The 20,294-nt window shown below is 36.5% G+C and overlaps 2 protein-coding genes across 2 annotated transcripts in view; one reads left to right on the plus strand and one right to left on the minus strand.

The window, feature by feature from the left end:
- CCDC73 (coiled-coil domain containing 73) overlaps positions 1 to 3,812 on the plus strand; it is a 105,510-nt gene extending 101,698 nt beyond the window's left edge. The window contains exon 17 of the mRNA XM_030864802.2: positions 2,973 to 3,812. Coding sequence (XP_030720662.2) covers positions 2,973 to 3,188 — 216 coding nt within the window. The 3' untranslated portion in view covers positions 3,189 to 3,812. The remainder of the gene's footprint in view (positions 1 to 2,972) is intronic.
- Positions 3,600 to 20,253, minus strand: EIF3M (eukaryotic translation initiation factor 3 subunit M). Its single transcript, XM_030864803.2, has 11 exons — positions 20,115 to 20,253; positions 17,543 to 17,675; positions 16,595 to 16,733; positions 16,187 to 16,310; positions 15,939 to 16,033; positions 10,664 to 10,747; positions 9,437 to 9,536; positions 8,727 to 8,808; positions 5,090 to 5,233; positions 4,248 to 4,308; positions 3,600 to 3,793 (listed from the first exon to the last, which is right to left on the minus strand). Exons 1-11 carry the CDS (start codon positions 20,154 to 20,156, stop codon positions 3,673 to 3,675), a joined length of 1,125 nt encoding a protein of 374 aa, XP_030720663.1. The 5' UTR covers positions 20,157 to 20,253; the 3' UTR covers positions 3,600 to 3,672.
- Positions 20,254 to 20,294: the final 41 nt, after the last annotated feature.

Here is a 20,294-nt window from a genome sequence, read left to right on the forward strand (position 1 = left end):
AGGCATCACGCACTATGCTATGTATCATTGTCCCAGCTGAACCTTGATTACCAATTAACATCTAATGTGGGACAAATTTAAAAGCAGATCAACTCTTGCCTAGTCTACTGAAAATGCTTTGATCCCTGGATTAAACCAGGCCAATCTAGTCTCTTTATGATGCCTGTTTACTTGCTTACATACACTTTTCTAAAATCAGGGGCTGTTGAATGACAGCTGGAGGGCCAAACGCAGCCGACTGCTTTGCTTTGCCTGTAGTTCTGTGGCTGCTTTTGTATTGCAATGACGGAATCAAGCAGTTGAGACCACTTGGCTCACAAAGCCAAAAAAATTTACTCTGGCTCTTTACAGAAAAAGTTTGCCAACTTCTGTTCCAAATGAAAAGTGAATTTTATGAAGACTTATAGCCAGAAAGGGAATATAAGTTCTTTACATTTTTCAACATATTTTTATGCATACTGTCCACATCAATCCTGTAAAATTAAAAAAATCTGGGTAGTTATTATGAGCTAATCCACTTTTCCCCTACAGATCCAGAGCAAGATGAAGAGTGTTTTTTATTCTTAGAGCAGGGGTTAGGTTGGTAGCCTGCTGCAATCTTGATAATACCCAGGAATGATGGGAGAGAGGGGCCAGAGTAAGCAAAGAAAGCCACTTATTTTACACAGCCAGTGATATTAGGTTCATTTAAGTTAATTTTTTTTAACATCTTTATTGGAGTATAATTGCTTTACAATGGTGTGTTAGTTTCTGCTTTACAACAAAATAAATCAGTTATATATATATACATATGTTCCCATATCTCTTCCCTCTTGCGTCTCCTGCAGGCTTATAAACTTTAAAATTACATCTTCTTTCTCTCTACAGCCAATCCTTCCTGCCCCTCCCACCAAGTAGGTAAAGGGAAACAAACTAAAGCAGATATGTATAAATGTCTCCTTCCTTTTTCAAGATTAAAAGTCAAGGAATCAGGATTTTGGAAAATTAGGTGATTTGTACTTGATATCAAATGCACCAAAACGCTTCTAGCATTTTGTTGGCAAAGCAGGACCATTATGTTATATAGATCATCAATCATTTTACTCCAAAATCAGTAGCAACCTACATTTAGATTTGGTCTATTTCTCTGTAACTATTCTCAGTAGTGCATGAAACTGACACGCTGCCCATTGCACTTAGGAAGCAGGTTCTCAGTGTTGCATGGATGTCTAACATTCATTTTGGCCCTGTGAGCTACATGAAGTACGCTGAACACTTATATGCCAGACATTATGAGAAATATACATTTATGCGCATTTTTATCTATTATGTTACTCTTTACAATAACAGCATTTTCTAACTAAAAGAAGCTGATGAGAAAACTGAGGCCCACAAAAGTTAAACGACTTAAGGTCTCTTGGTGGTCCTGTGCTGATACTTTTTTCATCTGTTATTTCATAGGAACATAGGCAATCAGACAAATAAGAACCCAGCATTACCCTAAGGATCAGAGGCTAAGACTCTGAGGGGACTGGCGGCTGACTAGAATTCTCAGGAACCAAAGAGAGCAATCCAAACGTTCCCTTTAGGAAACTGAGGTTAAATGTAAACATTTAAACTCATTTTAAAAATTATTACTATATAATCTCACTTTGACAACACAATGTTACAAATATGCCATTTTTACCAGACTGGAAAAGATTTTAATGTAAGGCAGTACTCAAAGATCTTCACAAAGACTTATGAACAAATGACATTCATTATAGCCTAATTTATAACAGTAAATGTTCTCCAACAACTTAAATGTATATTTAAGTATATTAATTAAATTATGGAACATGGAATATGATGGAGCCATGCTCTTTCTAGAGGGAAATGTTAAAAATGTTTTTAACCCAACATAGAAAATGATATAAATATGATACAAATTTTTTGAAAGTGTATATATATAGAGGAGTCCTGAATATTTACATCAAAATGTTTGATGGTGGCTGGAATCTTGGGAAATTTTAATCTAATTCTTATCCTATTCCATGCCTCTAAAATATATTCCCTTTCAACAGGATTTTATCTGAGAATCTGGTAAGTCCATAAAAGATTTTTTTCAAGAAATTAATTTTTGATGATAGGGATAAATTGGAAACAAATGTTAACAATAGCATAGTTAAATGATCATCCATAAGAAGTATTTTGCAGCCACTGATATTTGCTTATGAGAAACTTTAATGACCTAGGAAACAACTCACAGAGGGAAAAACCAAGATATAAAATTCTATAGAATGGTCAAATACACTAATAGAAAGACTAATAGCAAATACCAAAATGTTGACAGATCTCTCTGGATAGTGGATTACTAGTGATTTTTAGTTTCTTTACACTTCTATTTTCTAAATTTCCAGTAATTATTTTATAATCAGAAGAAACCTTAAAATGGAAAACTTATTTAACATGGTATTAGAAGTACGACCCAATGTGGTGCCTTGGAAACATGCCAGCTTCCAAACACCTCATTGCTCTTTCCTGTTTCTCCAACAATGGCGCTCTGAAGCGTAAGAGGAAACATGAAGTAAAAGGCAGTTTTTATATGGCAGTTTACTTCCGTTAGCATTTTAAATTTTCCCCTGGCTTTGATAGAAGTTACAAAACATAGACATGTTTGGGAAGGGAAGGGGAGTAGAGGACAAAACAGATTTTTATCTGCATTGTTTAAAATGTTTTCTTTCAATGTAAGCTTAAGACCTTTAAGGAAACGTTTGTGGTATTCCTGGAATACACTAGGGATCTTGAAGAGCTACTACATAAGCCTACAGATTCACATTTTATAGTTTTTTGGTGCCAAAATTACTAAGGTAGTTGTTGAAAATTAGCCAAGAAAACGGTAGCTTTTATCACATACTCATAATTGCAGAGGCTTAAGGATTTTCTTGAAACTTGATGATTGTTTAGAAAATGAGTAAAAATTTCAGTGGTAAAACAAGTTTGGTATTTCCTAGGTGAAAACAAAGCCTCTGAAATCAACCCTGCCACAAAGCCATTTTCAGGAAATCAAGATCAAAACCAGTGGTTTGGCTGTGTCTTCTACTGGTGAAGATGACTGGCAGAGCTTGGTAACAAATCAAATAAATGAAATTGAAAAGTTTCTAAGCTCCGAAAATGACAACCTACCTAAAAAAAGAAAAGCAGAAGAGATGGTAGGAAAAACGGATTAAAATAATGTTGATAAATGCTTTCAGTGGTGAACTGACTTAATTGAAATATTGATGTGGTTTAGACCAGAACACGACTGTTACATCTAAAACTTTATAGCTGTAGTCAGTTTTCCAACTTTTTCTGTGATGAAACTGTGTTACTGTTAACGTTTTCTCTCAGTAAATGCTTCATTTAAGATAGCGAAGATTGCAAGGTTTGATGTTAGCATTCAGTTTCCCTTAATTAAATGTGTCTTTCCTCCATATACTCTTTCATCAAAGCTCTTGCTGCACACTCCAAAACCCTTCCTTACAGAATACACTTATGTGTTATACAAAACAGACGTAGTGACCCTTTGTAATCTATTGCTTTGTACGCCCTGAAGATTGTGATTTCTTTTAAATTTGAGACAATAACTATCCAGACTATAGTCAGATTTCAGGCTATAATGTTTTACTATGATTTAGATTTTCCAAAAAGAACAAAATTATATAGCATAAAAATTCAGGTATCTGAAAGACTCAAAAGGCTGTTTTTCACTTTGTTCAAGTTTTGTTTCCAGGCATTAAGTGTGTCATAGAGTTGTTGCCATTGTTGTTTTCCAAATGTCCGATGTGTGCTATGACTGGAAAAATTAAAAACAAAGTTATTACTCAACCTTTTATCCTCTGGTATTTTTTTTTTTTTTACAATATTACACACTTCTATCTAGTTAAAAGCAAGGTTAAATATACACAGAAGACATAATGTAGAGTTGTAAGAATGATTAGAAGCTTATTTTTTAAAAAACCTTTATTTGCCATACTGATCCTAAACCATCTACTTTCCTGAACTACATAAACCAGACACGGAAGTCATTAATATTCTAGCCAGTACTGAGCCATTAAATGAAATGTGCTGGAAAATAGGACTCTTTCATTAAATAAGCTAATCACATTCAGTCTGAACTTTAATAAAATTATGATAAATAGCAACTATTTAACTACAGTCAACTGCTAACACCACCTTGGTTCTCTAAACATCTAAGTGAAATAGAATAAATTGTTCTACAAAATGCTGCAAAGTATTAAGTGTCTTACCTGACAACTACTTTTCTCTGGGTTTGATCAATTTTGCAGTAGACCATTTTAGTTCTTACCGCTGAAAAAAAGATGTTTTACATGACATGTTATATGGAATATTCCCAAGGAAAACAGCCTAAGGTATGAAACTGTGACCAAGTAAATCATAATAAAACTTTACAGTTTTCCAACATTATTTTACAAACTGGCTCTTTGAATTTAATGACAAGCCCAGCAATGTAATGCAACCAAAAGGAAGGCCATGAATTTGTCCTCTGGTTGCTGCGCCTATCTATATTAAATATCACATACAGTTTTCATTAAGAATTCTGGCATTCTCTGAAATCACATGGGGGCGGGGGGGGGGGGGAAACGGGGCTAGTTTCTTAAGATATTATAATACATGTTATTAATCTTAAAAGTCCTAATTAACAGTTAAACCACTTTATAATGTAATTATTGAGGAAGAAGGTGCTATTTCTAGGCCAATCATAAAAAATCGGTAATGGTTAATATTTGCAGATCATTTACTATGTGCCAGGCACTGAGCTGAGTGCTTTACCTGCATTAATTCATTTAACCCTCACAACTGGAAGACCTAGTCTCAAACACAGGTCTAATACTAAAATCTAGGCTCTTAACCACTATGATATACTGCCTAAATGTCTTTGTTCTACATGACTTCAAGGAATAGACACACACCAAAAACCACATAGCTCTTTATATTCCACTGAACTTTCACTATGCTACAAATACAATCTTCTAATCTACTAAGCTCAGTTTCAAGATTAAAAATCTTATGTTTCATGGGGTAGGAAGAGAAATTCTAGGAAAAAACGAAAATGTTCCAATTGCCTTACCATCAATAACAAATGCTTCAACATCATCAGCTCCAATCTGAAGTTCTTGTTGCATTGTGTCAAAAGAAATTTCTTTATTTTCCACTGCCATTCCCATAAAAGTAAGTAGTCTCATTTTTGCCATATTCTGTTCATGTAGTAGGCCTGAGTAACACAGTAGTGAAGCCAGATGAGTATCCATACTAATTACAGTCCTGCATGATTACAACTCTTGTGTAAAATTGTGGAAGTCACTGTGTTTGGGTACTTATACAGAGTAATTTTCACAAAGCTTATATTTACAAACCATAAACTAACCCCATAATTAAATTATGAAGCAGTTAAAATTATTTTTCTATAACTACATTTCTTTATTGCTTCAGTGCCACAGGTGATAGATTCAAAGTTAAGAATAAGCTATAAAATGGGATTTTTAGGCCCTAAGTTTTATACATTTTACATTTTTAATATTTATTTATATATTTTAGGAGATAAAGTATACAAAGTACATTTCGTAAGAACATTCTTATTTAATTGAATAAACTTACTTTTACTAATAGCTCTCCATTTAAACACAAGATTCCTTATCTACTTACTATTTGTTCTGTGTCTGAGTTACTGGCAAACATGGAATTTTAAAATATTTTAATATACATTCACTTATGAAAATATTCCATTTCCCTTTAGACCACTTTGGACTTAATACTTAAAAATCAAAACTGCAGAAGTGTATTTAACATTTATAGGTTTAAAATGGTTAGTACTAGATAAAATTAACAGTGATACCTGTTCTTTTTAAGGCAAAAGTAGAAAAACTGTACAAATAATCAAATTTTGCCTTATAATTTCTAATAAAACATTCTGCTACAATTATTCAGATCACAAACAACTGTTAAACCTTAAAGGAACAATGAATTACCTAGTCCCGATCCTTTCACTTTAAAAAAAACAATAAAACTGAGTAAAGAGATTAAGTGATTTACTTTTTAATAACAAGGTGGCAGTACTAGGCCTAGAAAAGAAGTTCATTTATAAAATAAATAACTAGAAATACAAATACCTACAAATCCTGAATATCCAAATTACCTATTCCTAAATAGAAGCTGCATTATAACACAAACATACTTGACTTGATGCTATTTCTTAATTACAAAAACAAGTTTCTAAAGTTAATTTAGAAATACTTAACATGTTCCTTTTCTCTAAACTTGCAACTTCTGTAAACTCAGCAAATGACCAATCATGTACCCTCTAGTAATTAAGAGCCTCAAGTCTGTACTGTTAAAAAAGTTCTAAGCACATTTAAAATTTACAACATTCAGAATATTAGCAGAAGACTAGGGAAGCCCATTAATATAGGACATAATTGTTAATTAGCTGTAATTATGATGCAGGCTTTCTATTTGGCACAGATTCAACAAAAACATGATCACCATAACTCAAATGAATGAGGTACCCAAGTAAGTACTGCTAACCAGGTTTAATGGAAATCTACAAGCATCAAAAAATCAATTAGTGCACATTAACCCTAATTAACAAATGCAAATTAGATGCTGATTAACTTTCCGAAGGAAGAAGGTAGCAACTGGATAACACCAGATTACATGTGGACATGTTAGGGCAATTCAGTTGACACAAGATACTGCTACTGTTGGCCCAAGTTGTCAGTGTTAATAAGTGTTCGGAGATAAACTGATGCCACCTGTGGAACCTAGACATTTGTAACCAGACTTTCAGCTGTAATAAATGTTTAATACATCTAAAAACCAAAAATAAACATTTAGTAAGATGTTTTCCCAGAAACATCTTTCACAAACAAATTTCCAATAAATGGTTGCTAATTTGCACAGATTGCGGGAAACAAAAGGCAAAATAGGGAATCTGATTTCTGGTTTGCACAGAAATTCTATTGTTTTTTCTATCACAGAGAATACTAAAGATTTTTCTCAATATTTGGCAATATAAGAAAATTCCTTAACATTACCAGTTCAATGGACATATTTAGTCCTCTTTTAATGAGATAAAATGATAGAAACTCCTAAAATTTTTAATATATAATTTAAAATACTCTTGAAATTAGATTTGTTTTACTGCTTACCGTAAATCAAAAAACTTAGAGGAATGAAGATTGTTTCTAGAATGAATTATGTAAAACCATGATCTAACACGTAGAAACCTGCATTTAAAAACATTTCAAACTGATGTTTAAAGTAAAACAGAACCAAACTTAAAGCCTTTAGGACTCTTGTTCTCAAAATCAAACTATTATGCTAGTGAAGTCTGAGTTTAGACTTGTAGGAAGCTGTGCTTTGTTTCATGAAAGTAGAATATTACCTTCAAAGAGGAAGTCACAGTGTTCTGTGTCATATTTCAATTTTAAAGTTATAAAAAAATCTAATTTTATGGAAACATTTATTCATTACTAATATGTCAAAACCTTAATGCAGTAATAAAAAAATGTGCATCATTGAGCAATTTCTGCATTGTCACTGACCCCTGTCTTAAAATGCTGCAATATAGAAAATGTAATTTTACTGCATGCAATAGCTTATGAACCAGTGCTCCTTTGAAACAGTCAATTACACATCAATGGGGGAGTGTCAAAGTGTTAATTACTACTCCTTTTTCTTTGGTGCGTAAATAAAGAGGTTGCTGACATTAACATTCCATCACATAGCTTCATGCCAGGAAACAAATTAACTGGGACAGAATGTGGTTTTCTGGGTCTAGTGCACCTGGCAAAGCATTCAACACAAACACACTTGCATCTACTTTATCTTGGTGTATTTCAAACGCCTTATTATGTTTAGAATAATTCAATCTTCCCAATTCCAATGGCTGCACAAAATTTACAGGTGACAGGAATTAATGATTACCAAATTGAGGACTAATAGTATAATCAAAGTAGATTATAAATGTATTCTTTATCTACACTTCAACCAACCAGGAAAACTAAATTCAATTTTAATATGGAAAATATAACTAGTCTCTAATGTGTTCTGATTATTGCCCAGTAGAAAAACAAAGCACCTTAGCTTCAGTTGACTTCACTCTCAAAAAATGGGTAATTTTAGAACAATTTAAACCTGTTCAACTACAGATTTTCTAAGTTTTCCCTTTTTAATTTTAGCATGATAAAAACATGCTCCAGAAGGAAAATACTGAATATATACTATGCAGTTTGCTCAATGAGGATAAGATTCAATTCGGCAACATTTACTGAACTCTGTTGGTCTAGAAAGAAAGCTCCAAGATAAAAATCATAAACCTTAAACTTACTATGCTGTCTTCAACAAACTGTAGTTAGGAAAATTTCTCCTATCACACAAAATCACAACTCCATTTCTAACTCTATCTTCAGCTTCACGTAGATGTGCTTAGCAACACAGTATATATATATACTTCTATAATTTGTTAATGGGTGGGGGGAGAACCAAGTATAAAAGACTATATTAGAGGGAAAAAAGCTATTTGCTACAAATGTGACTATGGCTTTTTAAAAGAAGTACCAAAAATGTAAATCACCGAGCATCTAAGGAATAAGATCTTTTACACCACTGGTTAGGGTAACCTACACGTAAGGCCATGATCATATTTGCTGGATCTTTCATTCCTCTCTCTCTCTCTACCCCTCCAAAGAAAAATCCCCACAACTTACCAAGTGAATCAATGAAGTCTTTATTATTCTGATAAAACTTGACATATGATGCCAATTTAGCACTCACAAAAATGGTTAAAAGCTATACAGATAAACACAAAAAGACAAAGATACAATATTCAATATAGAATTAACATTTATACTCAAGATACTTTTAAGATATTGACTCCCAGCAACAAGACTCCACATTTCCTTCAAGCAGAAATTTCAATCTGTTTGATCAAATTACCATCTAAATTTGCTTTCATTAAAACTCATTTAGATGAAAGAATCAGTAAATACAGTGTCCTCTAAACGATCTACCCCAAAAGATGGTGGAAATGACAGTACAAATAGAAATAATCCAAAATGTATTTATAATTGCACTTGAAAAGTACATTCATCTGTTTTTTAAATATCAGATTTATCTTTCTAATTGGGGATAGCTGACACTATATACTAAGAAGAAATCTGTATTCTCTAATTTCATAATGGCCAGGCAAGTGAGATGAAGGAAAGGGAGGAAGAACAGGAGGCATGTGTTTGGTGGCTGGAGAAAAGCTGAATTCTAGTCCTAAATTTCAGTCTGTTCCTGATACAAAAATGAATATAGTTCTTCTCTTTCTAGATTTCTCTAAGAGTCATGTTCATTAATACAAAGAAGTAGAGTTACGGTTCAGTATGTTAGATTTAGGAGAAAATATTTTTAACATTAAAGATAAACTACTTACATCATGAATAAGCTCGCCTTCCAAAAACTTGACTGGTTTTAAAGTAAGAAGATGGTCAAAAAGAAATGCATTTGGGTCTTTCAATGCTCGCACAATACACCTTAATTGGAAAACAAAAACCCAAGCTCAGAGTCTTGAAATTCAGGTACTTTTCACTGCCTTTGCAGACTGCAAAAATATATTCAATTAAGTGAAATATCTATGAGTTCAATATACACTGCATTAAAAAAGCTACAAAACTGGGCTTAAAACAGGCCAATAAATCTATCAGTGATGTCCATTTTAATAAAATTACTCGTAGAGGGACTTCCGTGGTAGTCCAGTGGTTAAGAATCCACCTTCCAATGCAGGGGCTGCAGGTTTGATCCCCGGTCGGGGAACTAAGGTCCCACATGCTATGGGGCAACTAAGCCTGTGCCCTCAACTAGAGAGCCCGTGTGCCGCAAACTAGAGCCCACGTGCCACAACTGGTGAGAAGCCCATGCGCCCCAATGAAAGATCCCACATGCGGCAACAAAGATCCCATGTGCCACAAATAAGACCCGACGCAGCCAAAAATAAAATTAATTTAAAAATAGTTACCATAGACAAAAACAGCTGGAGAGAAAGCACCACCAAAGTAATCAAAGAATAAAACAGCACCAGTATTTTTTTACTGTTTATGCCAGACACTAAGGTAAGTGCTTTAACATGTATTACTTCATTTCATCCTCACAGCACCCTGAGAGACATATGGTATTATCATGCCCATTTTATCAAAGATGGAATAACCCTATAAAGAAGTTATCATAATTTCCATTTCATAGATTTAAAAAACTGACTCTATTCTTATTGCTACTAAATAGATCTAGGACTGTTTGAAGCAGTCATTCCCATTAGCAATGGGTTAATTTTTACAGAAAGCCACCAGCCTTTCCCCATCTACATACCTTAGTATTAAGGTAAAATCAACCCAAGATTAGGTTCTACTACTCAGGTTGGGAACCCCCACTGCAGCGATACCCCAAACAGCAAACACCATGTGGCTATTTCACATGCATTCTTTGGTTTCTTTCAATACCAAATCTTGAATTTTGGTATCTACATTAGAATCCTCATAGCGCACATGGTATCAAATGGCTTTGGATCACTGGTAGATGCAAACATGACTTCAGCTATATGACTGAACGGTGTAGCTCACCTCCACCCTGTTGACAGTCATCATTGGAACACTGTGTTTAACGTTACCTGTGGGCATCAACTCGAGCCTGGGAAGCATTGTCCTCCGTGTAACTTCCTAGCAATTCCACCATGACTTTTGATGCAGCATCACTAAAAAGAAATACAGCTTTAGGAATTTCACAGTATCATTACTGCTATCCATTCATTCAAAAATATTTACTAAGTGCCAGGTACTGTGTTGATGATACATATAATGGTGACCCAGAGACACAGTCCTCCACTATGGAAAAAGTCATGGAACTTTCCTTCTAGGAGGAAAGAGAGACGACTAAGGAAAAATAACAAGTAAGTGCCATAAAGGAAATAAATGGTGATGTAATAGAGTAACAAGAGCAGAGACAGGAAAGAGGAGGCTACTTCATATAGAATGAGCAAGGAAAGTCTCTCTGAGGAAATGACATGTAAGCTGAGATCTAAAGAATGTAAAATAATTGGCCATGAAACGTACTAGAGGTAGAAGGTGGGGGCTGGATGAGCTTCCAGGCAGAGAAGACCAGGTATAAAAGCCCTAGGTGAGGAACTTCGCTGGTGGTACAGTGATTAAGAATCCGCCTGCTAATGCAGGGGACACGGGTTCGAGCCCTGGTCCGGGAAGATCCCATATGCCGCAGAGCAACTAAGCCCGTGTGCCACAACTACTGAGCCCGCATGCCACAACTACTGAAGCCTGCGCACGTAGAGCCCGTGCTCCGCAATGAGAATCCACTGCAACGAGAAGCCCATGCACCGCAACGAAGCGTAGCCCCTGCTCGCCACAACTAGAGAAAGTCCGCGCACAGCAACGAAGACCCAACGCAGCCAAAAAAAAAAAAAAAAAAAAAAAAAAAGCCCTAGGTGAGAAAAAGGTTTTGTGTCTGAGAAACTGTTAGGATAGTACAGCTGAAGTTGAGCCAACACCAGATATTTAAATAACTCCACTAATGATATCCTTCCAATTGAATCATCCTTAGAATTATGTAGATGATCAATTTTAACTGCAGCGAAAAGTACAAAATAATTAAATGCATTCTCTCAATCTGAACTCTTTGTAAATGTTTATCTTCACCCTTCATTTCTTCCTTTAAACTGATGAATCTTCAGCCAGTTACAGAAAGCTTAACAGTTCCCCACCACCTTTTTTCGTTTTCTAAAAGCCCTTCTTTCCCCCCACATCTGGATTCAACCTGGGTAAAATCAGTAAGAGCTATACCATTTATTTTAAAAACTTAAATGATATTCTAAAACTCCCCCACAAAACCAGGATTCAATTAAATTATTATCTTGCACCACATGCAAGCATAGGCACAATTTCCAGTTTTAACAACCATAGTATACTTCAGTCTAATACATCTTATCAGTTAAAGAAATCTGAATTCACAAAGATCAGATAAAATGGTCCATTTAAAGTGCACAATATCCGACATATAATGAGGACTCAGAAGATATTACACAATTTGCACTCATCAACCACCAATATAAACAAAATCATGAAGGGGGCACCCATAAACGTAAGCATTCTTACTAAGAGGGCAAGGCAACTCTCAGAATTCTATTTAGAAGCAGAAACAAACCAACCAACAAAAAGCCAAACAACAACAACAAAACGACCATTTTCTGTGTACTAGACAAAAACCAAATCTTAAAATTTAAATCAGCAGCATGACAGAAATTTGAATGAGCATCCTTCCCTAGTTCCTTAAGTGTAGGTAGCATTCATCAACTCAGGGCCCATCACTACCAACAGGTTGGGAATACAATGGTTGACAGACAAGGTTCCTAGCCTTCACTGAGCCTAAAACCTCATAAACGTTTTAACCAAGCGTGTGAAGCGCCACGATAAAAGTACAGGGTGCTGTAAATATGGCAGGAGCATTTCAGGCAGAGAAAAGGAGTTGAGTGTAGTTCTAGACCAAACATAGGCAAACTTTCCATGAAGCACCAGACAATAATTATCTTAGGCTTTGCAGGCTATCTGGTTTCTGCCGCAACTCAAGTCTAGGCAAAAGCAGCCACAGATGATACATAAATGATAAGTATGGGTGCATTCCAATAAAATTTTATGGACACTGAAATTTGCATTTCATATAATGGTCACGATTCAAAAAATATCCTCCTTCTTTTGATTTTTTTTGTCAACCACTTAAAAATGTAAATACCATTCTTAGCTTGTAGGCCATATAAAAACAGGTACCAGCCTCTGGTCCAGACTGGGAAAGAGCATGGGTGCTTTTGCAGCTGACACAGGTTCACTATGTCTAGGGTATGATATACCAAGAGGAAGGGTATAGGGTCGTGTGTATGTGAGAAAGAGGGAGAGAGGGGGAGAGAAATGGAGGGAGGGAATATCTATACAAAGAAAACAAAGTTTCTGTGGTTTGTCACTGCACCATACAAAAATGGCAAGAGGATTATTATCACATTCACCAAGCCCATGCTACTGCAATAAACAGGAGCCCATGTCAGAAAGGACTTATATGCCAAACTAAGAATTCTGTACTGTATGCTAAAGAAAATGTAAACCTACAGAATGATAGGCTGAAAGTTTTGTTTCACAAAACCGCTGTAGAGAGAATAAACAGAAGACCACTTCAACATGTCTTGCTTAGGAAAACAGAAACTAATTTAGAGGGAGAAAACGATAAATTCATTTTGGTCACATTGAGTTTGAGACAACTATGGGCCACATCTAAGTAGAACCAGGTAGAAAGCAGTTGGACATAAGGGTCTGAAGCTCAGAAGAGAAGCCCAGGTTGAATGCCTCTGGGAAGGGCATACACTCTAGCTCCATAAACCACTTCATACTGCCTTAAGTCACTGCTTCTTACATCAACTGCTTTTGCAACATGTTCATTTTTCAGAAATATTCATTTAGCACTTATATACTAAGTACCTACTCGTGTCAGACACTGTTCTAATAATGAACAAAAAGTTCCTGCCCTTGGGAAACTTACATTCTAGAGGGGACTGACACATAATAAACATGAAAATATAGCATGTCAGTTAGTAATAAGTGTAGTGGGGCCGATAATAAAATAGGGATGAGGGGAAAAAAGCAATGTGAGGGTAAGGGAATGTTATTTTTACAGATAGCTAGAGAAGGCCTTTCTGATGAGGTATAAATTGAGCAGATTCGAAGAGGGAGGGAGCCACAAATGAGGTGTGAATGAAGCAAATCTAGACAGGTGCCCCAAAAGCCAGCTGAAGGAAGTGTTTCAAGAAGGAAAGAGTGATCACCTGTGACAAATGCTGCAGACACTTCCTAATATGTTAACATTAGGGTATGTCTAGGAGAGCACAAGATGGGTAATGATGTCTTATCTCAATTTCTCTGAGAATTAGCTTTGTAATTCTTTGTAATTACCTTAGTTATTTCCTTTTTACACAGAAAAGACTGAGGATCTACTAAACAGCAATTAGAGAAATCATCCAATGAGCAGTCATCAACTCTGATAAGCACTAGACATTCAAAGGGAAACAGTAACACTCATCATTTTAAATTACTGTACCAGAAAAAAGACTAACTTTTTATTTTATTTATTTTTTTTTTTTGCGGTACGCGGGCCTCTCACTGATGTGGCTTCTCCCGCTGCGGAGCACAGGCTCCGGACGTGCAGGCTCAGCGGCCATGGCTCACGGGCCCAGCCGCTCCGCGGCATGTGGGATCTTCCCGGACCGGGGCACGAACCCGTGTCCCCTGCATCGGCAGGTGGACTCTCAACCACTGCGCCACCAGGGAAGCGCAGACTAACTTTTTAAAGATGAGCTTGAAAAAATGAAAAGGATGATAGGAATAAAATATCCAATATTTACTGAGTGCTTTCTCAATAAGGAAACCACTATTTTAAGAACTTCATGTGTACATTAGCTTATTTAATCTTTTCAACAACCTTATGAGGTAAGTACTACTATTATATCCACTCTGAAGTTGGAAACTGAGGTACAGAGATTTATTTAGTGTCATATACAAGTAAGAAAGCCAAGGTTTGAAATCCCAGTAGTTTTATTCCACAGCCTGCACATTTATAGCATATGTTAAAATATGGACTCTTTCTCTAATAGCTTTTATGCCCTCCCCATTTGAGACTGTCCAATATAAGACTACCTACTCTTAACAGTTACTGACAACTGGCTAGAATGCTGCCACAAGTGTGCTAGCATGTAACAGACAGTAGCCACTGATACAAAATGAAATAGGCTATTAATGCAAGATTCCCTATTTAACTTCTTTTATAATAAAACGCTGCAACTTTCACAACAAAAATATAATTTCCTCCTGTATTGTTAAATGTAAATGATCTGCAAAAACTTTACATTACTTTAACATAACAGAAACATTAATCTTATTGATCGTCTCTAATATATTAAACACCCGAGCACTGAAAGCAACTATAAAAATTGTGCAATAAAACTAAACCGAAGGGCTTCCCTGGTGGTGCAGTGGTTGAGAGTCCGCCTGCCGATGCAGGGGACGCGGGTTCGTGCCCCGGTCCGGGAAGATCCCACATGCCGCAGAGCGGCTGGGCCTGTGAGCCATGGCCGCTGAGCCTGCACATCTGGAGCCTGCGCTCCACAACGGGAGAGGCCACAACAGTGAGAGGCCCACGTACCGCAAAAAGTAATAATAATAAAGAAAAACTAAACTGAAGACTGATTACTCTTCCTAAAAGTTTTTAACCACTATGTGAAAAGAGAAATTAAAAAGCCAGGTCAAAATGGTAGGATTATCCTTCAACCCTAATTCTAAAAACTGGGCCAAATATATCATTTGGTAGCATCCATAAACTGGATGAAGAATAAATATTTTGGGCATGAAGTTTGCTGGGCTGAAGACAAGCGTTAGAAACTCAAGACCTTGCAAAAGCACAATTAAGTACCATTTAGTACAGTCTATTGCAAAATTTCATCTCAGGGGCACTGTTATATATATTAAGAGACTCTGACTATGACTATGACTGATAGACTCTCACCACCATTAAACAAAAGTGATAGCACTACCCTATACTAAGACATCAAAGCACCATTAAATAACTTAGTCTAATATTACACACAGCTTTGGGATTAACAGTTGTACCATTTTTAAAACAAAAGCAAGTTTTGCTTTTTAAAAAGTTTAAATATGGGAAAGACTATTTTAAACTTTGCAGCTATCTTTAATTTAGTAGGTGAAATTTACAGAAAGAAATTTATACCAACTCCTTAGAGAACGAAGTAGAGCAAAATCACTTATCCTACCTGTCCTTAAAAAAGTCTCAACTACTTACATTGCCATTATGTTTTAAGTCAGTACATTAATTCTGAATACCTTTTCTTACAATCCACAAGTGCCTCATAAAGTAGCCTTAAAAGGGTGTGTTTTTTCTCAGTGGTGAGGTTCCAGTCAGAAATCCATTTTCTAACCTACAACAAGATTGACAAAAAGGAGAAAATTTAGTGACACAGTGAACATATTTTCACAATTTAAAAGATAACATTTAGAAGACATACTTGCTTATTTGAGCTCTAAAACTATACTTCTTATAAGCAGAACAAGTATTTCACATGGTAACTCACTTGATCCAGCTCAGTTGGAATATACTGGATGGCCCCACAAGATGCTGCCACTTTAATGAGGCTGCAATATACTGTATATCTTACAGGAGTATTCTTATCCATCCCATGGAAAAGGTTGCTTAGCCTGGTTAACAAACAAATAATAAAACAATGATGGAGATCAGTAACTACGGTAACTAAATTGAGATTATATGTTCTGACAACAAACTTGAAAGGGATACTATTAAGAATGTCACATTACAAGGAGGGAAATGGTGCACAGGAGAGTTAAGTGACATGTCCAAAGACACACCACCAATAAAAGTCACAGGTGACAGTCAAGTTCTAGAATTCTTGCTTTTAACCATTAAATGACAGTAACATGAAGAGCCCCTTGAAAAACTGGGCCTCTTCCAGTTCTTAACTTACAACTGCAGTCTCAGAGATGGGCGTTCACCTTCCCGAAATTTGACCAGTTTCTCACACAGGCTTTCAATCAGAGCTTCTTGCTTATCTGCTTCCAGGATCAACAGGAGGGATACCACACTGTTCATCACACTTTCAACATCTACACATGTATGGATGACACAACAGTGATATTATAATATTTAATGTATCTTGTTAAACATGTATTTCCAGTGTTTTAATACACCAAAGACCATTAAACATAAAACACTTAAAAGGTACTCTGGCTACTGTAAAGCAGTTCTAAAGAACACTTTTCCTTCAATGGTGTGCATTATACTAAAAAACACGGTGCACATGAATTCAAACTAAACCAGCTCTGTTGCATAGTTATCATTCAGAAAGCAACTCACACATTTTATTGAAGGATGAAGTTACTACCCAAGATTTGGTTTTCAACCAGTAAAACAGAAGACTGATTTACATGTCTATGTAGTATACAGTTTCAATTTTACTAGCAAGATACTAATTGTACACCAAGTTTAATCTCAAACCTTAACCAGAGATTTTAGGACTCCCAATTTTCAAAATTTCCCATTTTATCTCAATAAATAGGGAATCAGCCAAATAATTAAATCACCTTTTAGATTACCTGAAATTGTATTCCATCTCATATTAATCTAAACCTTATGAAAAGAAAAGATTCATTTTTTCCTTCAGTTCATTCTGAAATTACCAGTATTTACCGTGTGCAATAACACTCAAAAAACATGTAAAAAAGATGTTTTATCAAAATAGGCTTATTTCATGAGTAAAACAGATGAGAATAAACTGAAAGTGTGTGCAAAGATTAAAAACAACAGTGCTTAAAAGTTCTAAGGTCTAAAACAAAACAAATATAATTCACATGAAAGTTTTAAAAGTAGGTCCTCTATGATTAGTAAATAATATTACAAAAAATTAAAGACAAACCTTTATCATCTTCCTTCAGACATACATCACAGGCTTCAATAATTTGAGCTAAATCTACATGAAGTCCACCTTCTGAGTTCTCTTCTGAAATTTCAGCTCCTTTAGATTTCAAATAAGCTCGAAGCTCAGCAGCCTGTTGAATCAAATAGGGTTGCTATATATATCTATAAAACGAACTATGAATCACAAATCACAAGATTTCAAACCATTCTGACGTATTTCTAAAAAAATAAAATGTAAACACAGCACTTAATGATAACTTTAAATTATGTTAAAGTGCCTCTCCCCCAGCTCATCCACCATCACAGCCCCACAGGTTTTCGTCAACAAGTGGCTACACAGACCCACTATAACCCACACTGATCACTGTCAAATTTCCCTCATATCACCTATATATCCTGCTGGACTTCCAGTATACAGCAAAAACCTTTCTACTATAACACAAAGCTTTTTTTGGGAGGAGGAGTGGCGGAAGGGAATAACTGATCTGATTTCTTTTAAAGAAGTTTTATTGCTCTCAGGTCTACATAACACAATACTTTAAAAAGTTACAGACATTACCCTGGCAAGAAAGTAATCGTTCGTTAATTAAATGTTTGAGGACCTATCTAAGATAAGTGCTGTGGGAGACACAAAGATAAAAAGGTGATGCCTTTGAATGTCACCTTGAATAAAATGTTTCTATCAAATAGCATCTACGATGTAATTACTCTTTTAAAATGCATACCTGGATCAGAAAGCACTTTTGGATCTATAAAAACATAACTATAGTACTACATCCAGATATTTAAATATTTTCTACTCTAATGCATATATAATATTTAACAACTTATTCTTCTGAGGACTTGGTATTTATGGCAACCACACATGAATGCAAACAGTGTTTAAGACAATAAAATGAATAACTGAAATGGAGATGTAGGGATACCATTAGTAAATATGTAGGCATCACGTTTCTAAACCCACAAATACGTCTGGCTACCTAAGTGTATTAACGCTGTTGCTCTGATGGTGCTATCATTTCAGATAACACAGTAACTTCACATGAATTGGTATCATAAACAAGATTTCATAAAACATACCTCACCATATCAGAGTGCACAAAAACGTCACTGCATATTTCTCTATGAAGGAAACATGGTATGGTTCCCCCCTACCCCACAAAGGCATCTGTTCAGTTTCTGCTTTGTACCCACAAAGCAAACTATTCAATCAACAGTTTATTGTTTTCATCTGTCATCCCTACTGGCCACAGGTGGTTATGGAGTGGTAAAAGCAAAGAAAAGGAAACAAGGACTCTGAACGCCACTTAACTCTAATCAGAGAATATGATCAAAGTTTAACTCCCAAAGCAGTCATCTGTTTACTGTGAAACAAGAACATTAGCATAACCTAACTAGAAATGACACTTTAAAACTAATATAATCAATGACAAGAACTTCCTGCATCTACAAACCCTCTTCTATGTTAGAAAAAAAAAAAACCACTTTTTTTCAGTCACCTAATAGCCAATTGCTGATAACGTGATTCCATTCCTACTCAGATAGGCCTTTTTTTCCTTCCACATCTTCTTTTCTAATTATGCTCAACTCATTCCCTAGCCTTTTTTCCCCCATTTTTCTTTCCCCTTCTTCCTTTGCTCTTCAGGACTGAAGGTCTGCATTTCTACCAAGGGCGGGGGGGGAATCACATCTGCAATTCTAAAAGTTATCTTACACTAGTATTGATATTTTCTCTTCTATCGAAACCAAAATTTCCATGTTAGTGGAGTAGCAGAAAAATACAAAATGACAACCCTTAACGACTTCACAGAATAGTTTTCAGTTCTGCAAAATTAGAGAAAATCATTTCAAGTTTAGTTTAACTCCCACCAACTAAAGTTTAACTTTTGTTATGGGGAAAATGAGAAGCATGAGCCATGCAAACCAAAGAGCAAACCCCAAACAGAAAATTTAAAAATATTAAGATTGTTCACCAAATGTATGCCTCAAAGTATGAGGATGGAATTGACGTTATGCGTTCAGGTTACAGAACTCTCACTCTTGCTCAAGTAAGAATGTAAAATAGGGCCTACGTATAAAATAGGCGTCACCTGTGCCCTTGTGGTCACAATAATAATATAGCCATTTTGATCTTTAGTACCAAATTATTTTTCCCTGAACCGCTTACGCCGTCTAAAGATTCGCCACCTCCCACTCCGGATGTGGCTGCATTTGGAGGACGGAAGCAGATACCCTCCGCAATGAGTCAAAAAGTACCGTGTCGACAGACAGCAGTGACTCCAGGCTGGAAGAGTCCCGACGCCGACCAGGAAGTCGGCCGTCAGGCCCCGGGCCCAGCACTGGGAGTGCTGGCTGCCGGGCAACCCCAGGCCTCCAGGAACGCGCGCCCCTGCCTCGCGGCCTCCGCACTCCGAGGTGTGGAGGACTGAACCGCGGCTCTCGGCTCCGGGGCGGGCTCCGCGGGGCGGCGTCCCGCTCGCCCGGCCCTGGCTCGGCCCCGACTCGGCCCTTCACACTTCTGAGCCTCCCTTACACCCCACCCTGGAGGCATCCGCCTTCCGGGAGCATACCTGATCTTCCTCGCTGATGTCGATGAACGCCGGGACGCTCATGGCGAAGGCTGGAGCACTTAGAACACTCGGCCCTCAAACCACGCCGACCGGAAAAAGGAGCTGGGCCGCGCGCCGGCGCCTCACAACCGCTTCCGGGTCAGCCTGCGCGGGTCTTGCGGGGCGGGGTCACCAGGACGG

Source organism: Globicephala melas, chromosome 8, assembly GCF_963455315.2.
Source record: "Globicephala melas chromosome 8, mGloMel1.2, whole genome shotgun sequence".
NCBI lineage: Eukaryota > Metazoa > Chordata > Mammalia > Artiodactyla > Delphinidae > Globicephala > Globicephala melas.